Source organism: Loxodonta africana, chromosome 4, assembly GCF_030014295.1.
Source record: "Loxodonta africana isolate mLoxAfr1 chromosome 4, mLoxAfr1.hap2, whole genome shotgun sequence".
Lineage (NCBI taxonomy): Eukaryota > Metazoa > Chordata > Mammalia > Proboscidea > Elephantidae > Loxodonta > Loxodonta africana.
Window position 1 is genome coordinate 11,303,672 of NC_087345.1, and position 21,399 is coordinate 11,325,070.

At 45.3% G+C, this 21,399-nt stretch overlaps 1 protein-coding gene across 1 annotated transcript in view; it reads right to left on the reverse strand.

Annotated features, from left to right (window-relative positions):
- Nucleotides 1-21,399, reverse strand: part of MEI1 (meiotic double-stranded break formation protein 1) — a 122,541-nt gene that overhangs the window by 76,079 nt on the left and 25,063 nt on the right. The window contains exons 7-11 of the mRNA XM_064283440.1: nt 16,548-16,678; nt 6,599-6,713; nt 5,687-5,803; nt 4,353-4,452; nt 4,089-4,223 (exon numbers count right to left, since the gene is read on the reverse strand). Of these exons, the coding sequence (XP_064139510.1) occupies nt 4,089-4,223; nt 4,353-4,452; nt 5,687-5,803; nt 6,599-6,713; nt 16,548-16,678 (598 nt within the window). The remainder of the gene's footprint in view (nt 1-4,088; nt 4,224-4,352; nt 4,453-5,686; nt 5,804-6,598; nt 6,714-16,547; nt 16,679-21,399) is intronic.

The window sequence follows — 21,399 nt, forward strand, 5'->3', positions numbered from 1 at the left end:
CTTGTTTGTGCTGTCTGCCCCCATGGGCTCTGCCCCAAATTGGGCACTGAAGGTCACCTGACTGGTACGCTGGCTCCAGGCTCTGAAAACAATCGCTGCCTCCCCGTATTTGTTCGTTCTCTGTCTCTAAATCTGTGTTTGTTGTTCAGGGTTCGTAGATTGTTATGTATGTGATCGATTCACTTGTTTTTCCGAGTCTTTGTTGCAAGAGGGATCCGCGGTAGCGTCCACCTAGTCCACCATCTTGGCCCCCTATCTGTTTCTTCTCATTTTGAGTCCGCCACATCCACAGATGAAGGTCCCAAAAGCTTGACTCCATCCATGTCACTAAGGTCGACTCTACTTTGAGGAGGCAGCTCTTCCTCAGTCGTATTTTGAGTGCCTTCCAACCTGAGGGGCTCATCTTTCCATATTACACTAGACAATATTTCACTGGCCAATTTTTTCAGAAGTAGACTGCCAGGTCATACTTCCTAGTCTGTCTTAGTCTGGAAACTCCGCTGAAACCTGTCCACCATTGGTGACCATGCTGGTATTGTAAATACTGGTGGCATAGCGTCCAGCATCACAGCAACATGCAAGCACCCACAGTACAACAAACTGAGAGAGGTGTGGTGGTCCAGAATTGTGAGGGAATAAATTTTAGTTGTTTGTAAGCCAGTTAATTTGTGGTAATTTGTTACAATAGCCCTAGGCAGCTAATATAAAAAGTGAGGAAATGGTACTCTAGAAAACGCAAAAAGGGTTTGGAACAGAGAAGGAGCCAATTCAGGCTCAGAGCTGACAGGTGCAAGAAAGGACAAGTAAAGTCCCTGGAAAAACAAACAGCTCTCTGATAAATCACAGCATAAACATAAAATGTGTAATAATTTTCAGCAATTGGTGAAATACAAGAAAAGATAAGCAGTTTGGCATGGAGCTAGTATCATGCTCCTTTGAGGGCACAAGAATAGTAACAGTAGATTTTAGGGAAAGATATATATCTAGCAATAAGGCCTGTCATTATAATGTAAATGCTAGTACTCGTCATTGTAATGTAGATGCTATTTTTTGTTTCAATTTTTGGAACAAATTTAGAGTCAAATCAAAAAGACTTAAATATAGTTACAGAAGAGACTATAAATATTAACACTTTTATCCTGGAAGACAACAGGGAATCCCTGATGGAGCAGGAGAACAGTGGGATATAGATCTCAAATTCTCATAAAAAGACCAGGCTTAATGGTCTGACTGAGACTAGAGGGACCCTGGAGGTCATAGTCCCCAGACCCTTTGTTAGCCTAAGATTGGAACCATTCCCGAAGCCAACTCTCCAGACAGGGATTGGACTGGATTTTAAGACAGATAATGATACCGATGAGGAGTGAGCTTCCTGGCTCAAGTAGACACATGAGACTATGTGAGGAACTCCTGTCTGGGGGCGAGATGCGAAGGAAGAGGGGGACAGGAGCTGGTTGAATGGACACAGGGAATACAGGGTGGAGAGGAGGAATGTGCTGTCTCACTAGGCGGAGAGCAGCTAGGAGTACATAGCAAGGTGTGTATAACTTTTTGTATGACAGACTGACTTGACTTGTAAACTTTCACTTAAACCGCAATAAATAAATAAATTTAAAAAAGAGAGAGAGAGAGGGATTACAGCCTTGGAAACCCTATGGAAGCTGTTCTACTCTGTCCTACAGGGTCACTATGAGTTAGAATCGACTCAATGGCAATGGGTTAGAGTATCCTGATGGCCTACTTAAGATTGGTCAGTCAAGAAGACCTCCCTGAACTGGGACCAGAATGATGAGAAGTAGCCAGTCACGTAAAGATTTAAGGAGAGAATATTTTAGGCAGTGGGAACAATTGGTAGAAAGGCTCTATGGCAGGAAAAACCTTAGCGTATTCAAATGGAGCAAGAGGTGACTGAGTCCTAACTGTCGAGCCAGGAACAGATCTAATTCTTGAGATCCCAATTGAATGTTTTTCCTCATATGGTGGTAGCACAGACAGATTGAGTGAGGCACCAGGCAGTTGGGAGTGTGGTCTGGAGCTTCGAAGGCCACTGTGGTGAGCTGAATGGTGGCCCCAAAGATATCAGGTCTTATTCCCTGGAATGTATGGATATTGCTTTCCATGGCAAAGGTTTCACAGCTGCAATTAAATTAAGGATCTTGAGATGAGGAGATTATTCTGGATTATCTCGGTGGGTCCCAACTGCCATCACAGATGTCCTTATATCAGACAGGCAGCAGGAGATTAGACACAGACACAGAGGAGAAGGCGATGTGAAGACAAAGGCAGACACTGGTGTGATGAAGCCACAAGCCAAAGAGCGCCAGAAGCCACCAGAAGTTAGAAATGAATTCTCCTCTGGAGCCCCCAGAGGGAGCACTGCCCTGCTGACCCCTTGGTTCCAGCCCAGTGATCCTGATTTTGGAATTCTGGTCTCCAGAACTGTAAGAGAATAATTTTCTGTTGTTTTAAGCCACTAGGTTTGTGACAATTCATTACAGCAGCAATAGGAAATGAATCGAAATACTTTAGAACAACAGACTTGAACATCATCAGCATACAGCTAGTAGCTGAAGCTCTGTGAGCGGAGGGGAGCACTCAAGGAGAAACTATACCGAGAGACCCAGAGGTAGAACTCTGCAGATCACAGGTGTTGAGGAGCGGCCAGCTTCTGGTTAAAGACGATGGACTCGACAGGTGTATTTTCCTCTGCCACTCCTTATCAAGTGGGAGAAGGATGTGGCAGTCTGCTTCCATAAAGAGGTACAGCCTTGGAAACCCTATGGGACAGTTCTACTGTGTCCTATAGGGTTGCTGGGAGTCGGAACAGGCTCAATGGCAGCGGAGCTGGGCTTGGTTTTGGTACTCCTTATCAAATGAAAGCAAAAGGATTTCTAAAAAAGTTATAAATCCAAAAGGACAAAGAGAACACGGAAGAGATGATAACCTTCCGGAAGTAACAGATTTAGCAGATCTAAGAAAGCTGTCCCCTAAGCCAGCAGTGGGGAAAGCCAAGAAGTAACCTGATTTACATTTGGAACCCTTCAAAAGGAAGAGGGAATAGTGGCACCAAGTACCTCTGGAGGTGGGGGCACAGTCTGGACGGAAACAGAAAGACTGGTCACAAATTTGTTTAAAAGCAGTGGGACCTCCAGCTCTCTCCCCACTTCGTACAGCCAAGCAATGATCCTCCGCCAGACCAAGACTGAAGTTTATTCTCTGAAGAAGGTAAAAGAGAGGAAGGTATTGTGAGAGAAGGTATTGTGCTGAAAACTGGGGGATAAAGTGAAGTTTACATAGTGAATGCTGAGGGCCTCATTTGGCTCCCAGAACTTGGACATCAGGCTTATTCCATTCACGCAAGAGACCAAAGAGTGTCATCTGGTAATGTGTCAGGCTGAGAGGGCAGAGCTAGATACTGACATCAGGGTCTCCCCAAGAAAATGGCCCAGCCAGCTCCTCCTCAGTGAAACCCACGATCGAAAAGCCCCACTTGTATACACAGAACTTCCCATCAGCTTTTTAGTGCCCCATCCTTAAGTATGAGAAGACAGACAAAAATCACTAGACATTGGAAGAAAGCTTCCACGATGAAAAAGATACAGAAAACAAAACAAAACAAAAGCAACTTGAAAGATACTATGAAGGGAAATGAAGACTTCAAAAAAACTCTCCTTAGAGAGATGAGAAAAGTGGCAGATCCCAGGGATTTTATATCCATGAAATAAATATAGAATAAATGCAATTAAAAAAAGAAACATTCAGAGAACTGGACAGAGCTCCTCCAAATAAAAATATGAAAGCAGAAATATAACACTCTATACAAGAGTTGAAGGATAAAGTCAAGCAAATCTCCTAGAAGTTTATACATAAAGATAAAAAGATGGGAAATTGCCAGAAAACCAATGCAGGATATCCAACATCTGAACAGGAGTTCCAAAAGAGAGAACAGAATCAAGGCATTTGAGGAAAGAGAGAATTCAAGACAATTTCCCTAGCCAAAAAGCAAGTACCCCTGGAAGCTGTTCTGGCCTTGACAGGGCCTCAGGTACAGGCAGGTGTGGGAAGACCAGCCTTGCTGGGTCTCTCACCTCAGAAACGCTGAAGCGGCCTTCACTGCCTCAGCTGCCACCTCCAGCACGGGGCTGCTCACTGCCTCCTGCAGGGCACGGCTTGCATCTCGGCACATGGCTGAGCTTGTGAACAGCTTGATCTCCTCTGGCTGCCTGAGAGACGGCAAATGAGGGACAAGTGAGTGAACTGCTCCTATCACTGGCCCCACCAGGGGTAAATCCTTCACTTTTTCCCTTCTCTGGGCTGGCCCCTTCACCCTGACTTCCCACAGCTTTGCTCACCGAGTCAGGATCTCAGCAAAGAGCAGCAGGCCCTGCTTGTGCAGCTCAGCGTTGTTCACCTTCAGGCTGCCCTGTAGGCTCCTCACCACCGACTCGATGCCTGCCTCGGGGATGACATGGCAGATCCCAGGGATTAGCACTCTCTCTGTAGCTCCTTCACTGCCCACCCAGGAAAGGTGCCAGGTGCTGGGCAGCACATACTGGCTGGAGGCCCCTCGGGGAGGGGCCCTGACAAGACTGAGCTGACGGGCTAAATGTGAGATCTTTGAGAGCAGGCCCCCATCTGATACATCACTACCTCTCCGGCACCCCCGACAAGCCATAGCACGGACCCTGGCACTGGAGGTATGCTTCGCTAGTTGGCAAACTCCCACTCCCCCTTGCAGAGTCAGGTCAGACCTCCACTCCTTCAGGAAGTCTTCCCTGACCACTCAGGCTGAGTGGGATCTCTGAACTCCCACAGTTCCTGGACTTCCCTCTAACAGACCTCCAATCAGCTAGTACTGAAATTGCCTGTTTACATCCCCGTCTCCCCTTCCTGAGCTCAAGCTCCATGAGGGCAGGGACCACATTATCTGTATCTCTAAATCTCCAGGTCTCAGCCTGGTACCTGGCATAGAATAGGGACAAAGAACATAAAATGAATCGCTGAACGTGTCTAGTCAAAAGCCTACAATAAAAAACCTGTATGATTTTAAAAGTCCCAGACAAGGAAGGAATCATCAAGAACGGAGAGTTTCAAGGAACTCTGAAACAATGGCTCAGCAAAACTTAGGGACTAACTTGTAGATACCTGGGGCACAGCAAGAATTGAATCCAAGGCTGAGTAACACGTTTAAAGCTGTTCTTAAGGGCAGCAGGAATTCATTTAGTGGCTAATAGGAGTGTCCTTCTCTTGCTGAAAGGTCTACATGCAGATACTTCTGCTAACCAGTGAATGGGGTCCTGGGTGATATAGATCTAGTTAATGTTCTCAGCTGCTAACTGGAAGTTTGAAGGTTCAAGTCTACCCAGAGGTACCTTGGAAGGAAGGCCTGGTGATCTACTTCTGAGAAGTCAGGCATGGAAAACCCTATGGAGCACAGTTCTACTCTAACACAGATAAGGTCACCATGAGTCCAGAGGCAATTCTACTGCTATTAATCAGTGACCAGGAGAACCACTTGAATTCTGTAAGTCGTGTATGGATATCAATGCTTACATGTGGAATCCGGTCATGAGTTTCGGCTGACGGAAATGACCAGACCTAAAACCCCTCCAAGGTGGGGGCTAGAGCCCTGTCACCAAAATGCTGTCTCCCCACCCCAGAGCTCCTACAGGACCCCACTACCAACCGTACACCGTGTGGCACTTGGAGAAGAAGAGCGGCTCTTCAGCCAGGAGTATCAAGCAGCTGTACACGGACCAGACAAGCACTTCGCTGGAAGAGGAGAGACGCTCAAAGAGGAACTCTGGCCAGGTAGACAGGAAGACAACAGTGAACGACAGCTATGTGATCACGACCCCTTAACTAACGCTGGTGCCCTGGATTTACTCAGCATCTCACTCCTGTTATTTCATCTCTTCACACACACTCTCCAAGAGACATGATCATCCATTCACAGACAAACCTGGAACTGCCCTCAGGATTATGAACTAACCTCTTCTTTTAACAGAGGGAGAAACTGAGGCCCAGAAAGAGGCACTGTTAATGGTAGGGGTGGGACTGGAATTCGGGTCTCCTAATTCTCAGAATGGGCAGCAGCATGATGCAGAGAAAAGAGCTTTTAGAGCCAGAGAGAGACTTGAGTTTATATGCCATCTCTGGCGAAGACTAGCCTTGTCGATTTGAGCCAGTTACTTCCCTTCTCTGAGCCTCACTTTTTTAGCCATAAAATGGCAAAGCTGAGGACCTAAGCACTGTACCACAGGGAATCTTTCCCAGCTCATAACAGGCCCTTGGGAAACACTGGTTCCCTTTGCCTGCCTGGTCCACGGTCCTTCCTGTGGTTTTTATTCCTACTGGTGAAATAAATGACAAAGATCAGGAACAAATTGTTCAAGGTTATACAAGAGTTCCATGGCACGAGAATTCAGACTGCACGAAGCCTACTTCCTAGAGTCTGTCATGTACCTGTCACCAGCCCACCCCTCCAGTCTGGTTATCAAAGGACCACCAACAAAGCTGTTGCTGGTGCCCCTGCTGTGACCCACAGGTCTCCAGTCAAAGCTCTGGGGTCCTCGGAGAAGGTTAGAAGGCCCCCTACCTGGGATGTCGGCATGGATAAAGGCTGGGGCGTGCTTCGCTGGGGAGTGGACCAGCACCGCAGTTATACAGTGGGCACTGGCCACCTGCAGAGTCTCATCTCTAGACAGGAGAAGCTGAAGAAACAGGAGCAAAGGGCCCCAGTCACAGCACTGGCAGGACCAGAGGGAACTGACCTGAGCACCTGGGGCAGGAGCCTAATTCATCTCTGGCTCCTTCAGGCACTGCTCAGCACTAGGCAAGGGTGGTGCTTAGGAAGAGTAGTCATCATCTATGGAAGTTTCTCTGAGCAGCAGCAGGTGAGAAGTAGAACAAAAGGCCACAATGTAAAATCCACCAATGGCACTCAAAGAACACTAAGACCATCACCAAGAAGTGCTCAGGCCTTCCTTGACCAAAGTACTTTCTTAGCCCTTATCTGTTTTTGATGTTTGCAACAACCCTGTGGCACACCAAGGGAAGGCTCTGCTATGATCCTCACTTACAGAGTGCACAGAAAGAGTTAACGTAGCAGGTCTCAGACTGCTATGCTTACAAAGGCCTGCTTGCAAGGTTGCTCCTTGGGAACTTGGTGTCTTAGGCTGGTTCTCTGGAGGATCAAAACCAGTGAAGCATATATATAAGTATAGAGAGAGAGATTTATTTCAAGGAAATGGCTCAGGCAGTTGTGAATGCTGGCGAGTCCCAAATCCTTGGGTCAGGTGTCCGTCTGGAAGCTTCTTATGACTCAGGCGGTTGCAGGGGCTGATGAGCTCAAAATCTGCAAGTTAGGCAGTAGGCTGCTGGCTCACATCCCATGAACCAGGGCTCAGAGGATGACAAGTTGCATGCAAGATCGAGAGAGGGCAAGCTTTGTCAGAACATCCATATATATCGGATGCAGGCCACATCCCCAAGGAAAGTTCTCATCCAACTAATTGGCTGATCACATCAAATCACAAAATGGAAATGATTACATAATATAAGCCAAACCACTGAGAATCATGGCCTAGCCAAGTTGACACATACCCTTAACCATCACAGTTCACCCCTTGTCAACGTGGCACCTGTACACATCTCCTTAAATCATACACAATCTCTAAGTAAAGACAATTATAAAGTCATACTTGCACCTAATGGGATACAACTAACATGTGTACAACCGAAAATGTACTAGTCCCCTTCGTTCCTGTTGTTGGCTGCTGTCGAGTCAGTTCCAACTAATAGCAACCCTATGTGTACAACAGAACAAAATGCTGCCCAGTTTACATCTTGTATTTTACGATAAGTAATGGAATAAGGGAGGGAAGAAAACAAAGATATTTGAATATATTTATCTACACATATATACGTATATATATAGATATATATATACACACAACACGCACATACCTATAACAAAAAATAAGGAAGAAATATTTGTAACAATTACAGTCTCTGTTTCTGCAACTTGTCACACGGTCGCAGCTGGTATTTAGAACTACCTTTTTTTTTTTCCACTACTCATTCCATCCTCTCTTCGCATTCAGTTGGTCGTGATTCTTTGGCTGGTGGGGTGACCCAAACGTGCATTCCTGAAGGGTCTGGATCATTAGTAATCAGGTCAGAATTAAGGTGCTGTAGCTTTCCATTGACTTTAATCACAGGGCATGGTAGTATTAAGAGACATCCTGGGGGATCTCCTGTATTCCATACCCTTCTTTATCTCCTTATGTAATATCAATCTCATTTCCCCTTGGTAATCAGGATCTATCACGCCAGCCACTATGCTAACTCCCTTCTTTGCCTGTTGATCCAGAGGCGTGAGGAGCCCAAAGTGGCCAGGTAGCATTCTTAACCACCAGTTCAATGGAATGAGTGTTGTGTCTCCTGGTGAGAGCATTCCTCCCTTTGGAACGAAGACCTCTAGACCTGCAGAGCATAGAGTTGCAGGGACAGGAAACAAAAACTTTGCAAGTAAGAGACCAGTGAAGTTCATGAGCATGGTCCCATCGCCACACTTCATTTACTGTGAAATGACTTCCTTGATCTGAGGCAATGTTGTGTGGGATACCACGATAGTGGAAAAAGCATTCTGTAAGTCCACAGATGGCAATTTTGGCAGAAGCATTGCTTGCAGGGAAAGCAAATCCATATCCAGAGTAAGTGTCTACCCCAATAAGAATAAAACGCTACCCTTTCCATGACAGTAATCAACTGCCACCAATGTAATCAACGGCCACCAGGTTGCTGGTTGATTGTCCCTCGGGATGGTGCCATACTGGGGACTCAATGGATCGGGCACTCAGCAGTGGCTAAAGCCAAGTCAGCCTTGGTGAGTGGAAATCCGTGTTGCTGAACCCATGCATAACCTCCATCCCTGCCACTATGGCCACTTTGTTGAGCTGACTGGCAATGACAGGAGTGGCTGTCATTGTATGATTTAAGGAGATGTGTACAGGCGCCACATGCCTGTTCCCCATACCTCCTTGTTACCAATTTTCCAATCATGTTACTTTCAAGTCTCTGACCATCCAGCCAAAACACTGGCCACAGTCCATGAAGCAGTATGCAGTCGCACATCTGGCCATCTCTCCTTCCAAGCAAAACAAACAACCAGGTGCACTGCTCCAAGTTCTGCCCACTGGGAGGATTTCCTTCGCCACTGTTCTTCGGGGAAATCCCAGGAAGGGGCTGCACTGCTGACACTGTCTACATGCAAATGGCGCCTGCATAATGCACAGAATCACCTATAAACCAGGCACGAGTTTTCTCTTCCTCAATCAACTGATCGTGAGGAACTCCCCATGAGGCCGCAGGTGCAGACTAGGAGAAGGAAGGTAATGTGACAGGAGTGGGGACCGTGGGCATTTGGGCCACTTCCTCATGTAACTTACTTGTGCCTTCAGGTCCTGCTCAAGCCTGATCTCGTATATACCACTTCCATATAATGATCAAGAGCTGCTAACTTTATGACTGTGAGTCAGACAACACCTAGTTCATGATGGGCAGCTCAGGCCACATGGTGACTTGGTGGCCCACGGTTAAGCGTTCAGTCTCTACCAAGGCCCAGCAACAAATGAAAAGCTGTTTCTCAAAAGGAGAGTATTTATTTGCAGAGGATGGCATGGCTTTCACCAAAATCCTAAGGGTCTACACTGTGATTCACCAAAAGGGGCCTTCCAAAGACTCCAAACAGCATCTCTATCTGCCACTGACACTTCAAGAACCACTGGATCACCTGGATTATATGGCCCAAGTGTCAGAGTAGAGCCTGTTGCAGAGCCTTCTCTTGTTCTGGGTCTCACTCAAAACTAGTAGCTTTTTGAGTCACTTGATAAATAGGCCAGAGTAACACACCCAAAAGAGGAATATGTTGCCTCCAAAATCCAAAGAGGCCCACCAGGTGTTGTGCCTCCTTTTTAGTTGTATGAAGGGTCAGATGCAACAACTTATCCTTGACTTTAGAAGGAATATCTCGACATCCCCCACATCACTGACCCCTAGAAATTTCACTGAGGTGGAAGGCGCCTGACTTTTTGACAGATTAATTGCCCATCCTCTAGCATGCAAATGTCATACCAGTTAAGTCTAGAGTCATTTATACTTCTTCCTTACTAGGTCCAATCAGCATAATGTCATCAATGTAATGGACCAGTGCAACATCTTGTGGAAGGGAAAGGTGATCAAGGTCCCTGTGGACTAAATTATGACATAGGGCTAGAGAGTTGATATACCTCTGAGGTAGGACAGTGAAGGTATAGTACTGGTCCTGCCAGCTGAAGCCAAACTGGTTCTGCTGATACTTTGAAACCAGGATCAAGAAAAGGCATTGGCTAGATGAACAGCTGTACACCAGGTACCAGGAGACGGGTCAATTTGCTCAAGCAAAGAAACCACATCTGGAACAGCAGCTGCAACTGGAGTCACCACCTGGTTAAGTTTATGAGAACCCACTGTCATTCTCCAAGATCCATCTGTTTTTTGCACAGTTCAAATAGGTGAGTTCAATGGGATGTGGTGGGAATCACCATCCCTGCATCCTTCAAGTCGTTGATGGTGGCATTAATCTCAGCAATCCCTCCTAGGAATGCAGTATTGTTTTTGGTTTACTATTTTCCTAGGTAGGGGCAGCTCTAATGGCTTCCACTTGGCTTTTCCTACCATAATAACCCTTACTCCACATGTCAGGGATTCTGCATGTTGCTAAGTATGTCTATTTCAATTATATATTCTGGAACTGGGGAAACCACTACAGGACCACTAAGACGCCCCCTAAGAAAGAAAAAGTGCTACCGATTAAACTGATGACGAAATGACACACTATTCATGGTAAGATGTCTCTGAGTTTCATAGCTGTTAAAATGTGGGAGAAAAAAATACGCCTTAGAATCAATGAAATGTGGTATTTCCTCATTAATGATCAAAACAATGATTCTTGGTTTAACATGCATATGCCTTACCGTGTTGAGAAGGAAATACTCCAACTCTTTTTCTCTATTATAAAAAAATTAATTATGGAAATCTATCTTTAAAAGAGTCCGATTACTGACCATGACCTACCAAGGCTTGCATAACCTGTCCCTGATCACTCCACCTCATCTTGCATCATTTCCCCATACCTCTCACCCACCCTCCCATTCCGCTGGTCTCCATCTGTTTCTAGACCATACCAAGCCCTTTCTTTACCAGTCTTTACTTGCTACTCCCTCTGCCAAAATGCTTCTCAACCCATTTTTCTTAGTCATCTGGTACTACTATAACAGAAATACCACAAGTAGATGGCTTTAACAAAGAGAAATTTATTCTCTCACAGTTTAGGAGGCTAGAAGTTCAATATCAGGGTGCCAGCTCTAGGGGAAGACTTCCTCTCTCTGTGGGTTCTGGGGAAAGGTCCTTGTCATCAATCTTCACCTGGTCTAGGAGCTTCTCAGTGCAGAAACCCCAGGTCCAAAGACGCACTCTGCTCCCGGCACTGCTTTCTTGGTGGTATGAGGTCCCCCTATCTCTCTGCTCACTTCTCTCTTTTATATCTCAAAAGAGATTGACTCAAGATACAACCTAATCTTGGAGATTAATTCATGCCTCATTAACATAACTGCCTTTAGTCTTGCCTCGTTACATCATAAAACCCAAAAAAAAACCCGTTGCTGTTAAGTTAGTTCTGACTCATAGCGACCATAAAGGACAGAGTAGAACTGCCCCATAGGGTTTCCAAGAAGTAGCTGGTATATTCAAACTACCACCCTTTTTGTTTAGGAGCCAAACTCTTAACCACTGCACCACCAGCGCTCCCGTTAACATTATAGAGGTAGGATTTACAACACACAGGAAAATCACATCAGATGACAAAATGGGTGACAATCAAACAATACTGGGATTCATGGCCTAGGTAAGTTGACACATTTTTAGGGGACATGATTCTATCCATAACACCATTTCTCATGTTGTTGTTCAGTGTCATCAAGTCAGTTCCGACTCATAGTGACCCTATGTACAACAAAATGAAACACTGCCCAGTCCTGTGCCATCCTCACAATCGCTGCTATGCTTGAGCCCGTTACAGCCACTCTTCATATCATTGGCTTATTTTCATCTTCAAGCATCAACTCAAACCTCAGCCCTTCAGAGAGGCCTTGCCTGACCACTCAACCTGTAGATGGCTTCCTGCACTACTCTATCTTGTGTCCTTTGTTTCCTTCATAGTGCTTATCACAATCTATGATTATCTTGCTTGTTCATTTGTTGTTATTGTTGTTAGGTACCACTGAGTTGGTTCGTACTCATAGCGACCCTATGTACCACAGAACAAAACACTGCCCAGTCCTGTGCCATCCTTACAATCGTTGTTATGCTTGAGTCCACTGTTGGAGCCAGTGTCAATCCATCTCGTTGAGGGTTTTCCTCTTTTCCGCTGGCCCTGTACTTTACCAAGCACGATGCCCTTCTCCAGGGACTGATCCCTCCTGACAACATGTCCAAAGTATGTAAGACGCAGTCTCGCCATCCTTGCTTCTAAGGAGCATTCTGGTTGTACTTCTTCCAAGACAGATTTGTTTATTCTTTTGGCAGTCCATGGTATATGCTTCGCCAACACTGCAATTCAAAGGTGCCAATTCTTCTTCAGTCTTCCTTACTCATTGTCCAGCTTTCACATGCATATAATGGGATTGAAAATACCACAGCTTAGCTCAGGTGCACCTGAGTCTTCAAGGTGACATCTTCGCTTTTCAACACTTTAAAGAGGTCCTTTGCAACAGATTTGCTCAATGCAATGTGTCTTCTGATTTCCTGACTGCTGCTTCCATGGTTGTTGATCGTGGATCCAAGTAAAATGAGATCCTTGACAACTTCAATCTTTTCACCATTTATCGTGATGTGGCTTATTGGTCCAGTTGTGAGGATTTTTGTTTCCTTTATGTTGAAGTGTAATCTATACTGAAGGCTTCAGTCTTTGATCTTCATCAGTAAGTGTTTCAAGTCCTCTTCACTTTCAGTTAGTAAAGTTGTGTCATCTGCATAATACAGGTTGTTAATGAGTCTTCCTCCAATCTCAATGCCCCATTCTTCATATAGTCCAGCTTCTTGGATTATTTGCTCAGCATACAGATTGAATAGGTATGATGAAAGGATACAGCCCTGACGTACACCTTTCCTTACTTTAAATTACTCAGTATCCCCTTGTTCTGTCCAAACAACTGCCTCTTTGGCTATGTAACAGGCTCCTCATGAGCACAATTAAGTGTTCTAGAATTCCCATTCTTCGCAATGTTATCCGTAATTTGTTAGGATCCACACAGTCAATAAAACAAAGGTAAACATCCTTCTGGTATTCTCTGCTTTCAGCCAGGATCTATCTGACATCAGCAATGATATCTCTGATTCCACATCCTCTTCTGAATCCGGCCTGAGTTTCTGGCAGTTCCCTGTCAATATACTGCTGCAGCCACTTTTGAATGATCTTCAGCAAAATTTTGCTTGCATGTGATATTAATGATATTGTTCAATAATTTCTGCATTTGTTTTGATCACCTTTCTTGGAATAGGCATAAATATGGATCTCTTCCAGTCAGTTGGCCAGATAGCTGTCTTCCAAATTTCTTGGCATAGATGAGTGAGCACTTCCAGTGCTGCACTCATTTGTTGAAACGTCTCAATTGACATTCCATCAATTCCTGGAGCCTTACTGTTCACCAACGGCTTCAGCGCAGTTTGCACTTCTTCTATCAGTGCCATCAGTTCCTGATCATATGCTACCTCTTGAAATGGTTGAACGTCGACTAATTCTTTTTGGTATAATGACTCTGTGTATCCAACTTCTTTTGATGCTTCCTGCATTGTTTAATATTTTTCCCATAGAATCCTTCACTATTGCAACGCGAGTCTTGAACTTTTTCTTCAGTTCTTTCAGCTTGAGAAATGCCGAGCATGTTCTTCCCCTTTGGTTTTCCATCCCCAACTCTTTGCACATGTCATTATAATACTTTACTTTGCCTTCTCAAGCCACCCTTTGAAATCGTCTGTTCAGTTCTTTTACTTCATCATTTCTTCCTTTTGCTTTAGCTGCTCAATGTTTGAGGGCAAGTTCATTTACTCATCTATTATCTCCCTTCCCCACTAGACTCTACGGGGAGCAAGGGCAAGAAACTTGTCTGTTCACATAGCACAGTATTCCTAGTGCCTAACACAGTGACTGACACATCATATTAGTGCTTGGTAGGTTCTTGACTAAAGGAATGAATCAATGTCGCAACAGCAGGAACACAAACATTGACAGCATGTTTCCATGGATCTGAATCTTTGGAGAGTAAGTTGATCACCAGCACAAAAAAGTAGCCTTACACTCCGGTAATCACAGAACGCCAGAATGGCAGTATAAGGAAACACGCCAGTCCTATCTTTTTTTTTAATTTTGATATTTTATCATGAATTATTTTTTTTAACTTTTATAGTGCTTTAAGTCAGGCTGTCATACAAAAATTTATAAACACCTTGCTATATGCTCCGAATTGCTCTCCCCCTAATGAGACAGCACATTCCCTCCCTCCCCTCTCTCTTTTCGTGTCCATTCGGCCAGCTTCCGACCCTCTCCATCCTCTCATCACCCCTTCAGACAGGAGATACCAACATAGTCTCATGTGTCTACTTGATCCAAGAAGCTCATTCTTCACCAGTATCATTTTCTATCCCATAGTCCAGTCCAATCCCTGTCCGAAGAGTTAGCTTTGGGAGTGATTCCTGACTTGGGCTAACAGAAGGTCTGGTGACCATGACTTCCGGGGTCATTCTAGTCTCAGTCAGACCATTAAGTCTGGTCTTTTTACAAGAATTTGGGGTCTGCATCCCACTGCTCTCCTGCTCCCTCAGGGGTTCTGTTGTGTTCCCTGTGTCTGGGTAGCCATCATTTGTACCTGGGCACCATCTAGTTCTTCTGGTCTCGGGCTGATGTAGTCCCTGGTTTATGTGGCCCTTTCTGTCTCTTAGGTTCATAATTACCCTGTGTCTTTGGTGTTCTTCATTCTCCTTTGCTCCAGGTAGGTTGAGACCAATTGATGCATCTTAGATGGCCACTTGCCCCAGACGCCACTTTCGAAAGTGGGATGCAGAATATTTTCTTAATAGATTTTACTATGCCAATTGACTTAGATGTCCCCTGAAACTATGGTCCCCAAATGCCCACCCTATCATGAATTTTTTGCATTATTTTTTAATATTGCAATTAAATATGATTTATCTTAAGTGCTGAGTTTTTTTAGCTCTCCTTTAAATTTTTTGCATCCAAGGTGAATGCTTCACTTGCCTCACCCTAATCCCAACCCTGCTAGTTGCTGTAATAAAATAAAATCATGATCAACCAAAATTACCAACAGAAGAACAGTCTCCACATATGGATGGAGACTGAGACCTGTAAACCCAGATTCATGTTCCCAAAAAGTTCTCTCCGCTTGGGAAACACTCCCTGCCACTGCCACTACCATGCCTGGTAGCTCTCCTGTGAGGACACAAGATCCATTTTGCTGAGCCCAGGATGAAATGTTCTAACCAGATGCTACCACAAGCTCTAGGACGGCAGCAGAGAAATGAACACAGATATAAGATTATCTGGTTCAGAGACTCAGGACTTGATCTCCGGAGTTCAGAGGTCCTGCATGGACCATTCTTGAGGTACCCCAGAGAACCAAAGGAAGAGCAGTTTGCTCTGGCTATCTTGTAATATCTACCTTATCTATCCCTGACTGTCCCTTTCCCATGGTGACCAGGGCTCCCTCCCTTCCTGAATAAGAGCCCCACAATCTGATCAATCACCCCAATATCATACGAGGATCTGTAGCTCCATCAGGCCCTGTTTTGAACACTGACTAGAGAGACGGCCAGACTCAGGTCCTGCCTTGAAGCTCCCAGTCGACCAATCACAATATGGTCAGGTCAGCACTGTGACAGAGGGACATAGTCTGCCTAAAATACCTGGAGCGACAAGGGAGGCCTGCAGGCCTTAAAGGTTGAATCAGAGATCAACAGACAAAGAGGGGGAAAGGCTCACAGCAGAAGGGCAGAGCATCTGTACAGGGTCAGGGGTAGGATGACCTACATGTATAGGGCCAGAGAAAAGGTGTATACGGTTGGAGCACCAGGTTTTGGAGGGGACAGGTAAAGGAGGCTGAAGGGATAGGCAAGGTCCAGAAAAAGAGAGCTTTTGGTATCAAGTTGAGAAACTTGAGTTTTATACCTAAAACAACTGAGGTGGCTTTGTTTCTATTGCTGTATGCATTCTCCATTCTCAGGCATCCCAATGTGAAGGGGAAGATGCAAAGATAAGAACTTAATTATCGAAAAGAAACCTGCTCTGAGTCCTGTGACAGCATATCATCTTGGCCAATAAGGAAACTTTTGGAAATCCTAGATAGAAGGGATGGTGGACTATGACAAGGTCCAAGAGACATTTAGTTCCTCTTGTTATTGAACCTGGAGACCACGCATCACAAGACAACTACCTTTTTGAGCACCAAAGGCAGTGAGGTCTCTCGTGGCAGCCCCTCGACACTCTCAGCACTTTCTGGCAGTGCAGATTTGTTCATGATCATGGTCACAAAGAGGTCATACTTCAGCAGCTGCCTCAGCAAACCTAGGAAGCAAACGGGTGGATACGTAAGGTGAGAGGAACACAGGCACCACAGTACATCTGAGGTAGCTCCGCAGACAACCCCAGAGACACTTCCTCACGCCTCCATAGACATGAAGAACAGTTAGAATCCTTAAACACCAATTTGCTTTCTGCAACCCAGCTCCCTTCCACAATGATCTAGTGAGAACCTACATGTGCCAGGGGTAAGGACGTAGAGATTCAATAGTGAACCAGACAAGCATAGCCCTGGTTTCCCCACTAAACTGTAAGTTTCATGAGGGCAGGGATCATCCACCCATCATCTGGCGCAGTCCCTGTCATGAAAAATAAACTCGATAAATATTTTTTGACTGACAAATGGTGCATTTGTAGGGAAAACGGTCACAAAACAAAGTCACACAAATGATTCCTTATAATTGCAATTAAGGATATAAATGAGGAATATTCGGATACAAGAGGATCTAACCTATCGTAGAAGATCAGTAAAGCTTTCCACAAGCAGGTGTAGTTTAAGCCAAACCTTAAGGACACACACTTAGGTGAAGCAAGGTGAAGTGGGCAGAGCATTCCAGGCAGAAGGACAACACGCCAGTGACTGAAAGAAAGTCAGAGTGGCTGAAGAAAGAATACCATGTCAAGAAATGACGCTTGAGAAGTAGGCAGGAGTCATACTATCAAAGACCATATAAGCTACGTTAAGGATTCTAGTCTTTATGCTGGAAGTCATAGGAAGCCACTGAAGCATTCTAAATAATACATGATTTAGCTAACAAAGATCGCATGTCAGAATATTAAATATTAATATGAAATGTTGTGACAAGGAAAGCCCAAAGGTCTATGGGAAATCAGAGGAAGCATCAAATCTAGCCAGGGGCTCAGACAAGACTCTAGAAAAAAGAAGATACTTGAGCCAAACCTTGAGGATGAGAAGTCAGATAGAGGGGCATCTTCTTCAGGGCAGAGAGAAGAGAGTGAACAAAGGCAGGAGGGTATGGTGTGTTCCTGGAGACTTATTTGGTTCAGTAAGGTTGTTTTGGCTACAGGGTGGCACACAAAGAGAAGTGAGAGATGAGGCTGGAGAGGTAAATAAGGGTTAGATCATAAAGAGCCTTGTAAGGATCTTGAGCTTTAGGCTAAATGGATAAGATGACACATAACAGAATATAAGACATACAGCACTTAAACGGTTCAACTCAAAGGGTGGATCACACATCTGGCTGGGGGGAGCAGGTGGTAAGGAAAGGCTTCATAAAAGAGGTGGCATTTAAAATGAGATTTCCAAGTATCATCAGCTGAGTTTTCCCTCTGCTATGCTCAGGCCAGCTCCTGTGATGGGCCAGGGCCTCACCTTTGGGCACTTACTTGCCCCCTTCATGCTCTGACTCCACTTACTACCCTGTTCCAAGTTACCTACCTTGCTTCCTACCTTGTGCTTTTGCCCGTGTGGCTCCCTCCCTCCCTCCCCTGGCCTACGTCCACTCACACTGAGGACTCAGTCCCAGTATCCTTTCCTTTGGGGTACTTCTCCCACCCTGTTCTCCCACTCTCTCCTATGTAACTTCTGTGACAGCTCTTACAACGCTGGACTCTAAGTGTTTTCACATCTGTCTTCCACACTGGCCTGTGAGCTCCCCCAACATACAACTTTGGCCTGATTCATCTCTGTGACCCAGAGCACAGCCCAGGCCTGGACCTGAATGAATGCTCACTACCTGTGGCTGGGCTGTTCCGCACAGGGGTCTCAGCCCACACTGTGGAAAAAAGTCGTTGTCACCCATAGACTCTGCTTTTCCCTGTAGCTCTTGCTCCAGAACAGGCCCTCAAACGTCACCAATCACAGTGCCCATCTGCTCTGTCCAAAATACAAAAGCTCCCTTCTCAGGGCATTTGATAGATCTTATGTACTTCTGTAACAACACATTGCATTAGGCAAATCTGCTGCAAAAGACCTCTTTAAAGTGTTAAAAAAAACAAAAAACAAAGACGCCACCTTCAAGGCTAAGGTGTGCCTGACCCAAGCCATGGTGTTTTCAATCACCTCATATGCATGTGAAAGCTGGATGATGAAAAAGGACCAAAGAAGAACTAATGCCTTTGGATTACGACATTGGTGAAGAATATTGAATATATTGAATATAACAGAAGAAGAAACATCTGTCTTGGAAGAAGTACACCCAGAATGCTCATGAAGTGAGGATGGTGAGACTTCATCTCACATACTTCGGACATGTTACCAGGAGGGACCAGTCCCTGGAGAAGGACATCATGCTTGGTAGAGGGTCAGCGAAAAAGTGGAAGACCCTCAACGAGATGGACTGACGCAGTGGCTACAACAATGGGGTCAAGCACAACAACAATAATTAGGATGGTGCAGGACCAGGCAGTGTTTTGTTCTGTTGTACATAGGGTCGCTATAAGTCAGAAGCTACTCGACGGCACCTAACAATGACAACATGTACTTATGTAAGAAAGCAGGAGGCAGGGCCAAGATGGCTGACGAGGCAGACGCTACCTCGGATCCCTCTTGCAACAAAGACTCGGAAAAACAAGTGAATCAATCACATGAACCCTGACCAACAAACACAGATTTAAAGAGTTGACCTGAGTGACAGAGACTGAGGACGAACAACCACGGGGAAGCAGCGACTGTTTTCGGAGCCTGGAGCCAGCGTCCCAGTCAAGAAACCTTGGCGCCGGGCTTTGGACTGGGCGCAGGGGAGCTGAGCACGGCATCCCCCTGAACTGACCTCGGGGGAAGCCCAGCCAGTGCATGCAGGCAGCGCAGCCACGCAGCTGACAGGAGGATAAGTCACCGGGAGGAAGCGACTGGTTTTGGAGCCGGGAGTGCGGAGTCCCCACTGGGGAACCTTGGCGCTGGGCTTTGGACTGGGAGCGGAGGAACTAACCGCGGCTTCTGAGACACCGCAAGCACGGGACGCAGGCCTGACCCTCGGGGGCAATCTCTACCCAGTCGGCGCACACAGTTGACAACGCGTCCCTCAGGAATCTCAGATAAAACAGTCATCCCAACCAAGATAAGTAACTTTGTCTATATTCCAGGGTGCTACTCTCTCCTATTTATCTGAACCCTCCCCTCCCCTTCCCAGGCGGCTTCATTAACATTGGAATTTGCTGAGCCAGAAAGTAAACTGCTCTGCGGTTTTTCTTTCTTGCATTTTGTTTTTGTCTTTTCCTAACCCATTCTCCTGGCCTGAGAAAAGCAACTACAAAAAACCCAGGGACCAAAAATCCTTCCCTAATTGGACTAAAAACACAGAACCAGCTCCAAACAAGCATATGTGATCCACAGTCTCGGGCTTTCATCCCTACAGGGAACAAGGTGGCTATTACAATGCAAAAGCATTTCTGATAGGGATCTGACTGCAATTGTTTTAGCAGATTTACTGGAAAGACAAGTTTCCCAGGTCTGATATCTCTGCGTATTCAACAGAGCCCTCACTGACCCACAACAGGGAACCGAGGGCTGAAGCTCCCCCCAGACCACCTAGCCTCCTGCCTTAGGGGTCTAAGGAGGGTAACACCTACCAATCTGTAGAGGTACTTGCATTGGGGGCCTAAGGTACAGCTGCAGAGCCCACCCACCAAGGTGCTTTAGGAAAAGAGACACACCTACCTCACTGACACTTGCGGGAAGACTGTCAGCATCCTGCCCCCGCTGGAGAGTGAACCCCAGCTGCTACTAGAATCTGGTGCACACAACTATCACCACTACTTCTCGAGGTGGATAGGTGACATTCTGCATCACACACTTGATGACTCAAAATCAGATTCTACTCAAGAACAGTGAATAGACTCAGGCTTATATATCTGGTAAGAGCCCAAACCAGCTGCTAATAGGTCATAAGTGAGTCAAGGGCTACAACACTCAAGACAGCGCAATCTAGTAGCCCATCTGTGTATATTGAAAGAAAATAAAACAAGATAAGACTCAGGGAGCAAATATAGAATAAATCACTACAATATCTTAGTGATGGCTCGGAGACAGCAGTCGATATCAAACTACATAAAGAAGCAGACCATGACTGCTTCTACAACTCCCCAAACTAAAGAATCAGAATCTTTCCCAAATGAAGATACAATCCTGGAATTGCCAGATACAGAACGTAAAAAACTAATTTACAGAATGCTTCAAGACATCAGGGATGACCTCAGAAATGAAATAAGACAATCTACAGAAAAAGCCAAGGAACACGCTGATAAAGCAGTTGAAGAACTCAAAAAGATTATTCAAGAACATAGTGGAAAAATTAATAAGTTGCAAGAATCCATAGAGAGACAGCATGTAGAAATCTAAAAGATTAACAATAAAATTACAGAATTAGACAACGCAATAGGAAGTCAGAGGAGCAGACTCGAGCAATTAGAATGCAGAGTGGGAGATCTGGAGGATCAGGGAATTAACACCAATATAGCCGAAAAAAAAACAGATAAAAGAATGGAAAAAAATGAAGAAACCCTAAGAATCATGTGGGACTCTATCAAGAAGAACAACTTGCGAGTGATTGGAGTCCCAGAACAGGGAGGAACAACAGAAAACACTGAGAGAATAGTTGAACATCTCTTGGCAGAAAACTTCCCTGACATCAAGAAAGACGAAAGGATATCTATCCAAGATGCTCATCGAACACCATTTAAGATTGATTCAAAAAGAAAATCACCAAGACATATTATCATCAAACTTGCCAAAACCAAAGATAAAC